This window comes from Hemiscyllium ocellatum, chromosome 6, assembly GCF_020745735.1.
Source record: "Hemiscyllium ocellatum isolate sHemOce1 chromosome 6, sHemOce1.pat.X.cur, whole genome shotgun sequence".
Classification (NCBI taxonomy): Eukaryota; Metazoa; Chordata; class Chondrichthyes; order Orectolobiformes; family Hemiscylliidae; genus Hemiscyllium; species Hemiscyllium ocellatum.
Window position 1 is genome coordinate 125,834,138 of NC_083406.1, and position 16,461 is coordinate 125,850,598.

A 16,461-nucleotide genomic window follows, 5' to 3' on the forward strand; every position below is an offset into this window, starting at 1 on the left:
AAAGCTAGTGCTTACAATTAAACCTGTTGGACTATAATCTGGTGTTGTGTGAAAGGGCTCATGCCCGAAACGTCGACTCTCCTGCTCCTTGGATGCTGCCTGACCTGCTGCGCTTTTCCAGCAACACACTTTCAGCTCTGATCTCCAGCATCTGCAGTCCTCACTTTCTCCTTGTGTGATTTGTAACTTTGTACACCCCAGTCCAACACCGGCATCTCCAAATCAAAGTTAACAAGGGAAGTTAAAGATAGTATTAGATCAAAGGAGGAGGCGGTTTATAAAATTGCCTGAAGATTGACAGAATTTTAGAATTGAGCAAAGGAAGAATGAGAAATGATAATAGGAGATTGTGGAGATTATTGTAAATGCTGTTTTACAAACATTGTTCGTGACGTGGGTGTTGACCCAGCATTTATTATACATTTCTAATTACTGGAAGGGGGAAGGGGATTAATTGTCAAACAGAGGGCCCTTTTGTTATGCAGTGGTTGTGTCCCTACCCCTAGACTCAGAGGCCTGGGTTCAAGTCCCACTTTCTTCAGAGGTGTCTAATATCAACATGTCTGAACAAATTGATTAGAAAAGTATGAGTCAACCACAATGCTGTTGTTTTAGACAAAACTAGATAAGGATGGTAGACTTCCTTCCCTGAAAGACATGAATGAATCAGACCAACAGCTTACCAGAACTTCAAGGGTCAGGGGGCAGAGGTGTTTGTACTCGCTATCACTAAGGAGAAAGTGCTGGAGGAGCTGCAAGGTCTGAAGGTGGATAAACCACCTGGACCAGATGGACTACAAACCAGAGTTCTGAAGGAGTTAGCTGAGGAGATTGGACAGGCATTCTGGGTGATCTTTCAGGAATCACTGGAGTCAGGGAAGGTCCCAGTGGACTGGAAAATAGCTAATATGACACATGTGCCCAGGAAAGGAGGGAAGCAGAAAACAGGAAATTATTGTGTGGTTATCATAACATTAGTCAAGGGTAAGATTTTAGACCCCATTATTAAGGATTGGATTTTGGAGCACTTTGATGTGTTCAGTAAAATAGAGCTGAGTCAGCACAGCTTCATCAAGGGGAGGTCATGCCTGACAATCTGTTAGAATTCTTTAAGGAGGTGATGAGCAATTTAGACAAAGGAGAGCCAGTGGGGTGATGCAAACTGCAGTCAGTGCTCCAGCTGTGACCGAACCAATGTCCTGTACAGCTCCCCATCTTAGAATCTATGTCTAGGTGATAAAGACAAGTGTCCCTCTGTGAGCTAATATGGTATGGCTTCACACTGTCCAGGGATTGGGGGGAATGACAGCTCCCTTCAGGAACACACCACCTTCCACCTGCAACATCCACTCCCTCCAGTAGCAGCATGTGCATCATCTACAAGATACACTGCAGAAATTCACCAAAGATCCTCAGGTAGCACCTTCTAAACCCATAATCACATCCATCTAGAAGGACAACGGCAGCAGTTACTTGGGAACACCACCCCCTGCAAGTTCCCCTTCAAGACACTCACCATCCTGACTTGGAAATAGATCATTGTTCTTTCAGTGTCACTGAATCAAAATCCTGGAATTCCCTCCCTAATGGCATTATGGGTCAGCCTACAGTACGTGGACCGCAACTGTTCAAGAAGGCAGCTCACCACCATCTTCGAGGGGCAACTAGGGATGGGTAATAAATGTAGACCAGCCAGTGCCACCCACATCCCCTAAAAGAATTTTAAAATTCCTTCTCCTTGCCCCAACCCCTGAACCCTCATCTTGCAATCCAGTGTGTGGACCCAGATACTCAGAGCCTGACACCCATGCTGTCTCTTGACATTATCCCTCGTTCTCAATTCCTGGGTTGGGCTGAGCTGCCAGGAATCCTGAATCGGGAATAGTTTCCGGTGTCAGCTAGTGTGTGTGTGTGTGTGTGTGTGTGTGTGTGTGAGAGAGAGAGATTGCTGCAGTTGTTCAGAGGGTGGGACATGAACCTGCTCAGACATGTTTGTATTCCCTTAGTATCTAATAACACTGACATCAGCAAACACACTGAGGCGATTCAGTCCCTCAAGCCTGGTCTGTTATTCAATTCTATCACTGCTTTGTGTCACACTGATTCCCACAGTCTGTCTGAAACATATTGCCCGGCAACATCTCTCAGTGCTGAGGCTGAACAGGGCCACAATGCAATCATCATGTCAGGCAACTCCTCATCTTTAAAGATTGCATCTCTTCATTTTCTTAAGTATTTTTATTTGTGGACTGAAATGGGAAAAGGACTGTTTTAAAACCAAAGATTGTCTGCACTTTCTAAAAGTTAGCTGACCCTTATTGTAAGTGCTGTTTTCATAGCTGTCGAGGAAGCAGTGGGGAAAACATGAGTTATAGACAAGCTGGAGTCAAGGGACTTGGTACAAGTGAAGGTCTGACTGGCTGAAAATGTGTTGCTGGAAAAGCGCAGCAGGTCAGACAGCATCCAGGGAGCAGGAGAATCGACATTTCAGGCATGAGCCCTTCTTCAGGAATCTGAAGTCTGACTGGCAACAAGTAGCTCATTGGTCTGTAAAATAGTGACTAGTCCCCGATGGCAAAGGTTGCCTTGCCTGCCAATAAGTGACTGGCTTCCAGAGAACTGACCAGTTTGTGGGTGAGAACTTCAAGGCAGAAACTATCTAACCTCTGGAAAGGAAGGAGCATTTCTGCTTCTCAGTAAAAAGCTTCTCAATCCTGAAGATAGCTACATCACTTCTTCCCATCAGTTGTTGTAAACTCAAACTTTTAAGTCTGAGAGCTTTCTAAGTACGAACTAAACATACTGCGTCTCCAGTGAAAGGATCATCTCAGCAACTGCATGGGCAGGTCCCATTGAACTCTTTCCCTCTGCCCTTCTTCACAATTGGGTGGGTTGGCAGAATGAGTATGAAGGAGTGTTTATAAAGGGGTTTGAGAGTTTTAACCAATAGACTATGTTGGTTTATAATAGTTTATCTGTAGCTAGGATCAATTATCTGTAATAAACAGTGATTCATAGAATCCTTACAGTGTAGGAGCAGGCTATTCGGCCTATTGAATCCACACTGACCCTCTGAAGAGTATCCCCACCAGACCCAATTCCCTTCCCTATCTCTGTAACTCTGCATTTCCCATGGCCAGTCCACCCAACCTGCACATCTTTGCATTCTGGGAGGACTGTGGGGCAGTACAGTAGCTCTGGTCAGCACTGCTGCCTTACAGTATCAAGGACCCAGGTTCAATTGCAGCCTCAGGCAACTGTCTGTGTGGAGTTTCTACATTCTCACTGTGTCTGTGTGGGTTTCCTCTGGGTGCTCCAGTTTCCTCCCACAGTCCAAAGGTGTGTAGGTCAGGTGGATTGATCATGCTAAATTGCCTATAATGTCTGGGAATGTGCAGGCTAAGTAGATCAGCCATGGGGGTTGCATGAATAGGGGAGGGGGGGTTGAGTCTGGGTTGCATGCTCCTCAGAGAGTTGTTGGGCTGAATGGCCTGTTTCCACATTGTAGGGATCTATGAAACCAGTGTACCTGAAGGAAACCAATGCAGACACAGGGAGAATGTACAAACTCCACACAGACTGTAGCCTGAGGGTAGAATTGAACCTGGGTCCCCAGTTTTGATTCTTGTTCAGTACAGAATCCTGGTCCATGCTTTTTGTCAGTCTGGGTCCGAAGGACACGGAAACTGGGGAATCTGTGTCTTTTAAAAATCTGGAAGTTCTGAGATGGTTCCAGGACCAGTCAGATATGAATTCCAGCGTACTCCTCTCACTCCCTCCCCTCACAAATGGAGGACAAACCAAGGAACATTCATCACTTCACCCTTCCATCATGTCATCGTTGATCTTTGGTACAAGTTACAGGAAACAGAAGGCCTTTCAGTTTTATTCTGTAAACTAAAGTGACAATATTTTGTCATTATTTGTACAAATATGTTCTTAATTGTGAAGTCCCTCTGTGATGTTATACTTGGTTTTATTTTAATAAATTATGACTTGTTCCAATTGTATCATCACCAGAATCTACTCTGGCCACCATCTTGATTTTTGGACAATTCATCTATCTATCATCTATCTATCTCTCCACCCAACTTCATTGTTAGTCTGTGTCAAGCCAACTTATTTAATGGAGATAACTCCCACCTGAGGCTTACAATGAGTATGTGCAGGAACTGCTCCCCCTAGTGTTTGTGGCACAAGCCAACAGCTGCCCTGCAGCTTTGTGACAGATCATTAAAGACAAGTATTTACTTTGAGTAATTACAGAGTAGAAAATGTGTTGCTGGTTAAAGCACAGCAGGTCAGGCAGCATCCAAGGAACAGGAAATTCGACGTTTCGGGCATAAGCCCTTCATCAGGAATGAGGAGAGTGTGCCAGGCAGGCTAAGATAAAAGGTAGGGAGGAGGGACTTGGGGGAGGGGCGATGGAGATGTGATAGGTGGAAGGAGGTCAAGGTGAGGGTGATAGGCCGGAGTGGGGTGGGGGCGGAGAGGTCAGGAAGAAGATTGCAGGTTAGGAGGGCGGTGCTGAGTTGAGGGAACCGACTGAGATAAGGTGGGGGGAGGGGAAATGAGGAAACTGGAGAAATCTGAGTTCATCCCTTGTGGTTGGAGGGTTCCCAGGCGGAAGATGAGGCGCTCCTCCTCCAGCCGTCGTGTTGTTATGTTTTGCCGGTGGAGGAGTCCAAGGACCTGCATGTCCTCGGTGGAGTGGGAGGGAGAGTTAAAGTGTTGAGCCATGGGGTGGTTGGGGTGGTTGGTCCGGGCGTCCCTGAGGTGTTCCCTGAAGCGTTCCGCAAGTAAGCGGCCTGTCTCCCCAATATAGAGGAGGCCACATCGGGTGCAGCGGATGCAATAGATGATGTGTGTGGAGGTGCAGGTGAACTTGTGGCGGATATGGAAGGATCCCTTGGGGCCTTGGAGGGAAGTGAGGGAGGAGGTGTGGGCGCAAGTTTTACATTTCCTGCGGTTGCAGGGGAAGGTGCCGGGAGTGGAAGTTGGGTTGGTGGGGGGTGTGGATCTGACGAGGGAGTCACGAAGGGAGTGGTCTTTGCGGAACGCTGATAGGGGAGGGGAGGGAAATATATCCCTGGTGATGGGGTCCGTTTGGAGGTGGCGGAAATGACGGCAGATGATACGTTGTATACGGAGGTTGGTGGGGTGGTAGGTGAGAACCAGTGGGGTTCTGTCTTGGTGGCGGTTGGAGGAGCGGGGCTCAAGGGCGGAGGAGCGGGAAGTGGAGGAGATGCAGTGGAGGGCATCGTCGATCACGTTTGGGGGGAATCTGCGGTCCTTGAAGAAGGAGGCCATCTGGGCTGTACGGTATTGAAACTGGTCCTCCTGGGAGCAGATGCGGCGGAGACGCATTACAGAGTACCCTGTGCAGTTCCTGACACTGAAAGAGATTTAAATAGTAACTGGTGTAACATGCAAAACACAGCAATAACTAATACACAGCAAGAGTTCACAAATAGCAAATGTGATATTGAGGGATAAATCCATGCCATGACTCAAGGAAATAACTGCAGCCATTCCCTTGGTTCCTGTGGAATTTTGTATTTTCTTGAAATCATTTCCTGGTTGGATTCTCTGCTCCACAATGAGAATGTATGCCCCCAACTCCCATCCATCCAAAGTGAACATCATTCACCCCTGGTCTCGTGGGAGGGAGGTTGGGTCTGATCCTGGGGTTGTGAGGGGGTTAATCTCTACCCAGAGTCACAGGAAGGTCAGTCTTACTTAGGATCATGGGGATGGGCACAGTCTGTACCCGGGGTCATGGGGATGGGTGCAGTCTGTACCCGGGGTCATGGGGATGGGCGCAGTCTGTACCCGGGGTCATGGGGATGAGCGCAGTCTGTACCCGGGGTCATGGGGATGAGCGCAGTCTGTACCCGGGGTCATGGGGATGGGCGCAGTCTGTACCCGGGGTCATGGGGATGAGCGCTGTCTGTACCCGGGGTCATGGGGATGGGTGCAGTCTGTACCCGGGGTCATGGGGATGAGCGCAGTCTGTACCCGGGGTCATGGGGATGAGCGCTGTCTGTACCCGGGGCTGGGAGGTTATACAATATTGAGTCCAATCCAGTTTCCCCTCCCCCAGTTAGTGACCTGAGCGAGTGAGTGATCAGGAGTTTACCATCAGACTGTTGGCACACTCTGCCCCTTACACTCAGCAGCGTCTATCTCTTTCACAGACTGCATGACATTGTTTTATTGAAGGATGTGCCTGTCCCTTTAAATTACCTGGGCTGGTTTCCAGCTGGAAATAGTTACCTGTGCAGTGAGGGTTAATGCTAGTGGGTGTGGAGGCCTCAGGGATAAACTCAGCTCAGTCTTACTCATTGCTCTGCATACGTATTCAGCTCGTAGTCCTTCCTGTCAGTCTGAGCTTAGGCCCAAGGTGTTTCAGATCCAGAACGCCTGTTAAATATCCTGAATTCCCAGAGGGACTCAGACCCTGACTTCTCTGAATGATGTTCCATTCATTGGGAATGAGATGAGCTGAGAATCAGAGGGAGTCTGTGGAAGGAAGGCTTAACATGGGCAGTGGGATGAAGGTAAACTGTTTCCTCATCACTCACGTCTCGGGGTTTCTGCTGTTAGAAATTCCCTGGTTTTTGATACTCGTCATCACTCTTCAATACCCACCACTCTGTCTTCCGCTCCTGGGCCCTAAACTCAGGAATTTCCTCCCTAAACCTTTCTGCCTCTTTCTCTCTCTCTCTCTCCACCTTGAAATCACTTCTCAGACTCCTTGACTGAACTTCTCAGTGTGTTGTCCTCATGTGGTTTGACGTGAGATGCTCCTTGTAATGCCCCTGTGAAGTGGTTTGGAATGTTTCCTTGTGGTGAAAGTGCTATCAAGTTGTAAGTTGTTGTTGACCATAGGGATGTCTTTTCCTCTGCAGGAATTCAGTTGGTCTGAAGGCTGCTGGATCCAGTTGCTGTTAAACTCTCCTCCATTCCTTGAAAGATGCCCTTTCAGGCCTTGATGTGATCAGAATCGATTTATTTCTGGAATCACTTGTAGTACAACTCAGGAACAGTCCCTGTAACCATGGCAACAATGACAGGTTCGGGTCGTGGAAAATCCAGAACAACTCAATCCTCTGACCCCAAGCCTGGTAACCAAGGGCAACTACCCTTTGGCCCCAAGCCCAGTGACAAAGGGCAGCTGCCCTCTGACTTCATGGATGGTAACCAAGGGCAACCACCTCCTGACCCCAAGCCCTGTAACCAAGGGCAACCATCCCATCCCACTCAGGACACCCCATCTACAATTTCCGCTCCTCACCCTCCTCCACCTGCACCCCCTCCACCACCTCCCCCACCTCCACCACCTCCACCCCCTCCCCCACCCCCTCCTGTACCTGGGCCCCCTCCCCCGCCTGTGGGAGGCATTCAGAGATCCAGAGTGACTCGGCGTTCCACACTCCGTAAGTTTAATTGGGAAGCCCTTCCCCAGAACCGGGTGGTTGGGAAGCAGAACATCTGGACAGTTGAGAAATGTCCGGAACATTTTGCCATCGACACGGAGAGAATGGAGGAGCTGTTTGGCCGCAGGGACAACCAGAAGACACTGAGTGTTCGAAGGAGCTTCCGAGCAAGCTCCCCACAGAGAAACGGAGTGGAACAGGTGAGTGACCCCCAAGGACACCACTACGTCCTGCATCTGACAGAACTCCAGTGGGACAGAGGGGAAACAGAAAGACAGGAAGGCCAGGAGTGATGGAATGTACCCTTTATGTTTTCACAGAGGGTGGGCCTGATTAGAGACCAGCCTGAATTGAAGATAGTTAAAAGCAGTGTTCCCTCTAATGTTCTTTCTGTCTGTGTGGCTCCCCAGGATCCATGGGGGGCAGTGACTTCCAGAACCACAGCCAGCAGCTTAGAGGGACTGTTGGAGAAAAGTCAACCACCTTCTAAAGTTAGGTGCAGGTTAGGCTAGGTAAGGATGGCACAGGATAGTGAGCCAGATGGGTTTTTATAACTTTCAATGGTAGCAATGAATGTGGGAAAATAAAAATAAGGGCTACGAGGAGGCCATTCAGTCCCTCAAACCTCCTCCTTTATTTAATAAAATCATGGCTGATTTGATTGTAATCTCAAATCCACATTCCCAATAACCTTTAACCCATTTGCATTGTGATGGAGAATGCACCAGTTAACATGATTGACAGTTAACTGCTAAAATCTAGGAGTACGTGAGAACTGCAGATGCTGGAAATCAGAGTCGAAACGTGTGGTGCTGGAAAAGCACAGCTGATCAGGCAGTATGTTTTGAGCATGAGGTTCTTCATCAGGAATGCTGCTTCTCAGATGCTGCCTGACCTGCTGTACTTTTCCAGCACCACACTCTCGACTCTGGTCTCCAGCATCTGCAGTCCTCACTTTCTCCTAGTTGATTTTAGCCTCTTCCAAGGATGCCTACCTTGAAGAAGTTCTCCTCCTCTCTCTACAAACATGTCAGTGAGTCTCACTCTCTCACTGCACCCCCCCAGGTCATCTCCTCTGCCCTGAAGCTCTTCAGCCACATTCTGAAGCAGACTCGCTACCACAGACACATCTCCTTCCTCAGTACCTGCCTACAGAACCAACTGATTCCGCGTGGACTCTGGACCACATTCGGACCAACACAATCTGGACTTGAACAGGACAACCAGTACCTACTACAAAACCAAAACCTCCAGAAACGGTTCTCCTTCCAGATCCTCCGGTCTACACTCGCAGCCATGTGCCATCACCTACTCTCCCTGCAGTCAGCCCTGCCACAGCTTGGGGCCACACTCTCCCAGACCTGCGAAAACTTCCAAAATCTGTTTGGAAAGTGGATGTGAGGAGTGTTGGATCAGCTATGATCCTGTGGAATGGTGGAGTAGGCTCAAGGGGCTGAATGGTCTCATATTCCCTTGGGGGAATCAGTCATTATCTAAATCTGGTCTGGAGGAATGCCTGAAGCCTAATGGAATGGGGGAAACCGGGGATGGATATATTAATGAAAAGTTAATTACGATTGATTTGTTTCCTTTCAAAAATGGTGAGCCAGTAATCAGTGGGGTGTGAGTTTTATGGAGTGTGCCTAACTAAATAAACCTCACACACAAAAGTGCGGACTTGAATTCTGTTTAAACTTTGGGAGAAGATTTGTAGCTCGGGTGCTCGTTGTTGTGGTTCTGTTCACTGAGCTGGGAATTCGTGTTGCAGACGTTTCGTCCCCTCTCTAGGTGACATCCTCAGTGCTTGGGAGCCTCCTGTGAAGCGCTTCTGTGCTGTTTCCTCCGGCATTTACAGCAATTTGTCTCTGCCGCTTCCGGTTGTGAGTTCCAGCTGTCCGCTGCAGTGGCCGGTATATTGGGCACACACAAAAGAAGGTGCATCGAGACACTGTTCAAAAGGGCCACAACACACTGCAGTACACCAGAACTGCAAAAAGAGGAAGAAGAACACCTCTACAATGTATTCGCTAAAAACGGGTATCCCCTCAATTTCATCAACAGATGCCTAAGGGAAAGACAACGGAACGAGGACATGCCGCAACCCAAAGGTCTAGCCACAGTACCATACATCAGGAGCATTTCCGAACTGACAGCCACACACTCAGATGACAAGCAACATGAATTCGACTGGGACAACACTACTATTATAGGACAAGCCAAACAGAGAACAGCCAGGGAATTCCTAGAGGCATGGCACTCATCCTCAGATTCAATCAATAAGCACATCGACCTGGACCCAATATACCGGCCACTGCAGCGGACAGTAACTGACAACCGGAAGCGGCAGAGACAAGCCGCTATAAATGCCGGAGGAAACATCACAGAAGCGCTTCACAGGAGGCTCCCAAGCACTGAGGATGTCACCTAGACAGGGGACGAAACGTCTGCAACACAAATTCCCAGCTCGGCGAACAGAGCCACAATATTGAATTCTGTTTAGATACAGTTATCCTGTTGAGGATAACAGCTGTATGTTGGGTCTTGGCAGACACAAGAAATAAAAGGTTGAGAATTTTTTCATCAGTCAATCTCCTCCAGATGAGCAATTAGGATTCACATGGATTTTACCCCAGAGGTGTTTTAGAGATGGGCAGCTTGTTCTGTGCAGGCATTCCTGTCTGTTGATTCCAGGCAGAAACAACTCTTAAAGCCTCACAATGTTCAAACAAAAGCATGAGGATATTGTTGTGTAATAGTACATACCTGAATGTCACGGAACAAAGATTCATTTTGCTGAAATGTGTTGTCTTACACTCATAAGGACCATTCGCAAGAATACCAATTTAAGAGGAAAATACAGGCATGTAATATAATGTTAGAGGAGACTGCTGATTGTTTACTTGATGAGCGGATTCTAGGCGGTAAAGGTGTTGCCATGGAGAATGCACCAATTACTGATCATTGACAGTTAACTGCCAGACTTTGTTTATATTTTTAACCAGGCAGGTTGATGCTAATTGGTCCAGGTATTTCACTGAAAAATGAATCAATGTGAGCATTGCTGATTATTGCTGTCCCGAGCTGCCCTGGAGAATGTGATGGTGAGCTGCCTGGGCAGTCCATGGGAAGTTGGGGGAGTCACACTGCCATTCATCCCTGGATATTGCCTCAGTGACCCTGAGGGAATCGAACAATTATCACCTGCTCAGCTTTGATTAACACCGATGCTGTCAATCATTGTGGGTATGGCTATGGGAGATACTCTCAGCTCTGACACCAGGAGAAAGACAGTCATTTGGGGAACATTCTAATGGTCAATGCTTTCTGTTCCTAGGTCTCTATCCTGGATGCCAAGAAGAGTATGAACCTCAGTATATTCCTGAAACAATTCAAAAGGTAACAAATAGTCAATCAGTATATCTGCCCATCTTCCTTAAGATATCTAATATTTAGCTGCTTGCCTTTTTCCAAGTCTGTTACACTGAGGTGAATAATTTAGTCCTTGGTAAGTTTGTTTTCAGCATTTATTAGTAAATTGATTGAGTTTTTTGAGGATGTGACCAAAAATATGGGTGTGGGTAATGCAGTAGATGGTGTCTACAGGGACTTTAGTGACGTCTTCAACAAGGTCCTGTATTGTAGATTGGTTGGTAAGGTTAGATCACATGGGATCTAGGAAGAGATAGTCAATTGAATACAAAATTGGCTTGATGGTAGGAGACAAAGGGTGGTGGTGGAGGGTTGCTGAGACTGGAGGCCTGTGACCAATGGTGTTCCACAGGGATCAATGCTGGATCGACTTTGTTCATCTCTTAAAATAACAAGGAGGTATGGTCAGTAAATACTTGTGGATGACTCCAAAATTGGAGGTGTGCTGGACAGTGAAGAAGGTTATCTCAGAGTACAGTGGAATCTTGATCAGATGGGCCAATGCACCGAGGAGTGGCAGATGGAGTTTAATTTAAATAAATCTGACGCGCTGCATTCTGGAAATGCAAGTCAGGACAGGATTTATACACTGAGAGTGTTGTAGAATAGAGAGAATAGAATAGAACGGGCCCTTTGGCCCACGATGTAATGCCGAGATTTAATCCTAATGTAAAATATAGTAACTTAACCTACGCACCCCTCAACTCACTGCTATCCATGTGCATGTCCAGCAGTCGCTTAAATGTCCCCAATGACTCTGCTCCCACACCACAGCTGGCAATACATTCCATACATTCACAACTCTCTGTGTAAAGAACCTACCTCTGACATCTCCTTTATACCTTCCCCCTAATATCTTCAAACTATGACCCCTCGTACCAGTCAATCCTGCCCTGGGGCAAAGTCTCTGGCTATTGACTCTATACATTCCTCTTATTATCTTGTACACCTCGATCAGGTCTCCTCTCTTCATCCTTCTCTCCAGAGAGAAAAGTCTGAGCTTATTCAACCTTTCTTCATAAGGCAAGCCCTCCAGTCCAGGTAGCATCCTGGTAAACCTTCTTTGCACCCTCTCCAAAGCCTCTGTATCTTTCCTATAGTAGGGCGACCAGAACTGGACACAATATTCCAAGTGTGGTCACACCAGGGACTTGTAGAGGTGCAGCAAAACCTCGCGGCTCTTAAACTCGATCCCCCGTTAATGAAAGCCAAAACACCATATGCTTTCTTAACAACCCTATCCACTTGGGTGGCAACTTTGAGGGATTTATATACTTGCACACCCAGATCCCTCTGTTCCTCCACACTGCCAAGAATCCTGCCTTTAATCCTATATTCAGCATTTAAGTTCGACCTTCCAAAATGCATCACTTCACATTTATCCAGGTTGAACTCCATCTGCCATTTCTCAGCCCAGCTCTGCACCCTGTCTATGTCACGCTGCAGCCTGCAGTAGCCCTTGATACTATCAACGGCACCTCCAACATTTGTGTCATCTGCAAATTTACTAACCCACCCCTCAACCTCCTCATCCAAGTCATTTATAAAAACTACAAAGAGCAGAGGCCCAAGAACAGAGCCCTGCAAGACCCCACTCAACACTGACCTCCAGGCAGAATACTTTCCATCTACAACCACTCTCTGCCTTCTGTCAGCCAGCCAATTCTGAATCCAGATAGCCAAATCTCCCTGTATCCCATACTTCCTGACTTTATGAATGAGCCTACCATGGGGAACCTTATCAAATGCCTTGCTGAAGCCCACATACACTACATCCACTGCTTGACCGTCTTCGACCTGTCTTGACACCTCCTCAAAGAACTCAATAAAATCTGTGAGGCATGACCTGCCCCTCACAAAGCCATGCTGACTGCCTTTAATCACACTATGCTTTTCCAAATAATCATAAATCCTATCCCTCAGATTTCTTTCCAAAACTTTGCTGACCACAGACCGTAAGACCTGGGAGTTCTTTGTGTCACAGATAGACAGGATGGGTGGGCAACAAATGCTGGGCTTACCAACAACACCCACATCCCATGACAAAAATAATAAAACAATTAATACTGAATCAGAGAGCAATGTTCAGCAATGGCAGTATAAGGTCTGAGCCTCTGTGTGGTCAGCTATCACAGAGGATCCTGAATATCTCCCTCCAGGGAAGAGCCAAAGGCATTGGTCCATCTCAGAGTCTATGAATAATGGGAGGGAGAATCTAGAGGTCCCTGAATCAGACCCTCAATTCCCAAGAAAGCATTTCAAAGAAATCTCATTTTAAAGGCCAGAGCCTCTGGACACAATAGAATTATGAAAATGTTTTGGTGAAATCGGAAGTGTTATCCCAGAAAAACCATTTCCAATGAGTTTCTCTTTACTCCTCTTGAGAGGAATGCGGTTTAGGCCCAATCTCAATTGGATCCCCAAGATAAATCCAGTGTCTTTGAAGAGCTGCTTTCAAGAAAGATTAAGTTGCTTTCCTCCCTTCATAAAATATTAAAACAGCATTTTTGTTAAAGAGGTTTTCCCATTCAATAAGAATCTGGACAAAATTAATCCAGAGAAAACTTCCCATTGGTGGAAGTTTATAAAATCTGACAATATGGAATTAAAGTAATTAGTAAAAGTGACATGACAAAATCTTGTAAAAATGACGTGGGATTACAGGGAAAAGGCTGAAGTATGACACAAGGTGGACCGTTTATTTGGAGAGCAGATGTTTTGGAATTGTCAGACTGCTGCGGTTGTGTGAATGAATGTGGATCTACAAAGATTGGGTCTAGAATGATAGCACCACGTCTTTTCAGAGAACAAACCAATTTCCAGTGTTGCCAACGTGACTGAGCTATTTAAGGGGAGGCAGAGAGAGAGCTGTTAGCCTGGTGTGAGGAACAGGGAATATTCTGGAACCTGCTATAAACATTGTGCTGAGAGGATGCTTTCAAAATGATGATCTGATTGGACACAGTCAACATGGATTCATGAAGGGAAAATCATATTTAACAAAATCATTGTTGTTTTATTGAGGAATATAACCAGTAGAATAGATAAAGAGGGATCTGGTGAAGTGGTTTGTTGAGATTTGCAGAAGGATTTAATAAAGTTCCGCTCAGGAGAGCATTAAACAAGAATACAGCATTAGAGATTTAGGGCATAGATTGAATGCAAGTTAATTAACAGAATGAGAGACAGATTCAATAACAGCCTTCAGAAGGATAAATAAATGAAAGAGAAATTAGTTGTCAGGAGAGACTAGGGAGAGATCTCTAAAAGGGCTAGCATGCACTAATGGGCAAAATAGTCTCCTGTATCATTGTATCCTTTAATTACAGTCCCCCAGACACACTGTTTGGTCACTGCCTCATTACTGTGCGTACGATGTTTCCGAGTGATTGCAGTGTTTCCGATTAACTATCAGTGACAATTCCCCAATTCTGAAGAATTCCAGGGCATCGGGACATTGTGAATTCTGAACACAGGGTCACAGCTTTTCTCTTGAACTGAAATTCCTTTCGAGAGGTTTGGAGCAATGAGTGAATTTCCTACATTCTCCTTGTCCTTTAGACCCGTGGAGAATATTCTGGAAGATATCCAAAACGGAGAAGGAGCCTCATATGGAGCTGAGAAACTAACGGAACTCTATAAGCTGCTGCCTGAGAAGGAGGAGGTAACTGGGAATGTTTGGCTTCAGACCATTTTACTGAAAGCCTTTTGGCCCATCACATCTGCTGTCTCACTGTGAGGAACACTGAGAATGTGAAGCAGGACATTCAGAAGTGAAGATAAGAGACTGTTTCTCACACACACATCAAGCAGGAGACCAGGGCTTGACCAAGTGTTTCAAATCAGAATTGAATCATCTGTGCTTAACAATGACACTCAAAGATGCTGAGCCAAGCTGGGTGCCTGTGCTTAGGATACAGGTCAACTACCCTCACATTCACTGATGGGATAGGCTTGGTGGGGCCGAATGGCCTCCACTTGTTCCTGTTAAATTAACACCTATATCCTGCCCCCCAAACTACCAGCTTTTCTCTCAGACCTCTGTAAAGATCTCCTGTTGCATTATCACAGAACTTTACAATTGTTGCAATGCAGAAGACCATTCAGCCCATAGAGTCTGTGCTAGCTCTTGAAAGGAGCAATTCACCGTATACCATTTTCCTGCCTTCCCCTGAGACCCACGTTAGCTGTTCTCTTTTGGCGGTGCTCCCTGGGACTGTGCTTCCCCAACGTTCAGACATTTCACTTCGGACCCGAGCTCCACGGAAGCGTTTTATCTCAAGTCACAAGCTTTTGTGAATCACTTTAAATCCATTACCTCTCATCCTTATTCCTTTCACAAATAGAAACAGTTTCTTCTGATTAACTCTGTCCAAACCCCTCATCATTTATAAGCAAACCTCCATCAAATCCCTTCCCAGCCGTCTTTCCTAAAAGAAAAACAAATTGTTCAATCTCTCTCCATCATGAAGTTTCTCACCCCAGAACTGTTCTTGTAAATTGTCTCTGCACCCTCTCCAATGAATTCATATCTTCCCTGTAATGTGGGGCCTACACCTGGACACACTCCTCCAGGTGAAGTCACACATCCACTAATATCATTTATTGTATCCGTTGCTCCCGATGCGGTCTCCTCTACATTGGGGAGACTGGACGCCTCCTAGCAGAGCGCTTTAGGGAACATCTCCGGGACACCCGCACCAATCAACCACACCGACCCATGGCCAAACATTTCAACTCCCCATCCCACTCTGGCAAGGACATGCAGGTCCTGGGCCTCCTCCACCGCCGCTCCCTCACCACCTGACACCTGGAGGAAGAATGCCTCATCTTCTGCCTTGGAACACTTCAACCCCAGGGCATCAATGTGGACTTGACCAGTTTCCTCATTTCCCCTTCCCCCACCTCACCCCAGTTCCAAACTTCCAGCTCAGCATCATGCTCTTGACCTGTCCTACCTGCCAATCTTCCTTCCCACCTATCCACTTCACACTCCTCTCAGTCTTATTACCTTCATCCCCACCGCCATTCACCTATTGTACTCTTTGCTACCTTCTCCCCAGCCCCACCTCCCTCCCATTTATCTCTCCACCCCAGAGGCTCCCTGTCTTCATTCCTGATGAAGGGCTTTTGCCCAAAATGTTGATTTTCCTGCTCCTCAGATGCTGCCTGACAGGCTGTGCTTTTCCAGCATCACACTAATCCTAACAAGTATTTTGTACAAGTTCACTATCACCTCCTCGCTCGTGTACTCTATGTCCCTATTAATAAAGCCGAGGACGCTGCCTGCTGTATTAGTCGTGCTGTCCACCTGTCCTGCCACCTTCGATGATCTGTGTACATATACACCCAGCTCCCTCTGCTCCTAAATCCCCTTTGGAATTGTAACCCCTATTTTGTAACCCCATTGTCTTTCAATGTTCTTCCAAACAAACTGCATCACCTCACACTCTGCTGTATGGACCCTCATCTATTACCTCTCCACCCACTGCACCAACTTGTTGATGTCCTTTTGGAAGTTCCACACTGTCCTCTCCATAAATTACAATCCTTATACCATCTGCAAACTTTGACATTGTTCCCTGCACAGCAA

General features: G+C 46.7%; 1 protein-coding gene across 1 annotated transcript in view; it reads left to right on the forward strand.

The window, feature by feature from the left end:
* Nucleotides 1–6,390: 6,390 nt before the first annotated feature.
* The window catches only part of LOC132816917 (FH2 domain-containing protein 1-like), a 42,393-nt gene continuing 32,322 nt past the window's right edge, over nt 6,391–16,461 (forward strand). Inside the window, exons 1-4 of the mRNA XM_060826942.1 lie at nt 6,391–6,560; nt 6,912–7,639; nt 10,774–10,835; nt 14,430–14,532. Of these exons, the coding sequence (XP_060682925.1) occupies nt 7,061–7,639; nt 10,774–10,835; nt 14,430–14,532 (744 nt within the window). The 5' untranslated portion in view covers nt 6,391–6,560; nt 6,912–7,060. The remainder of the gene's footprint in view (nt 6,561–6,911; nt 7,640–10,773; nt 10,836–14,429; nt 14,533–16,461) is intronic.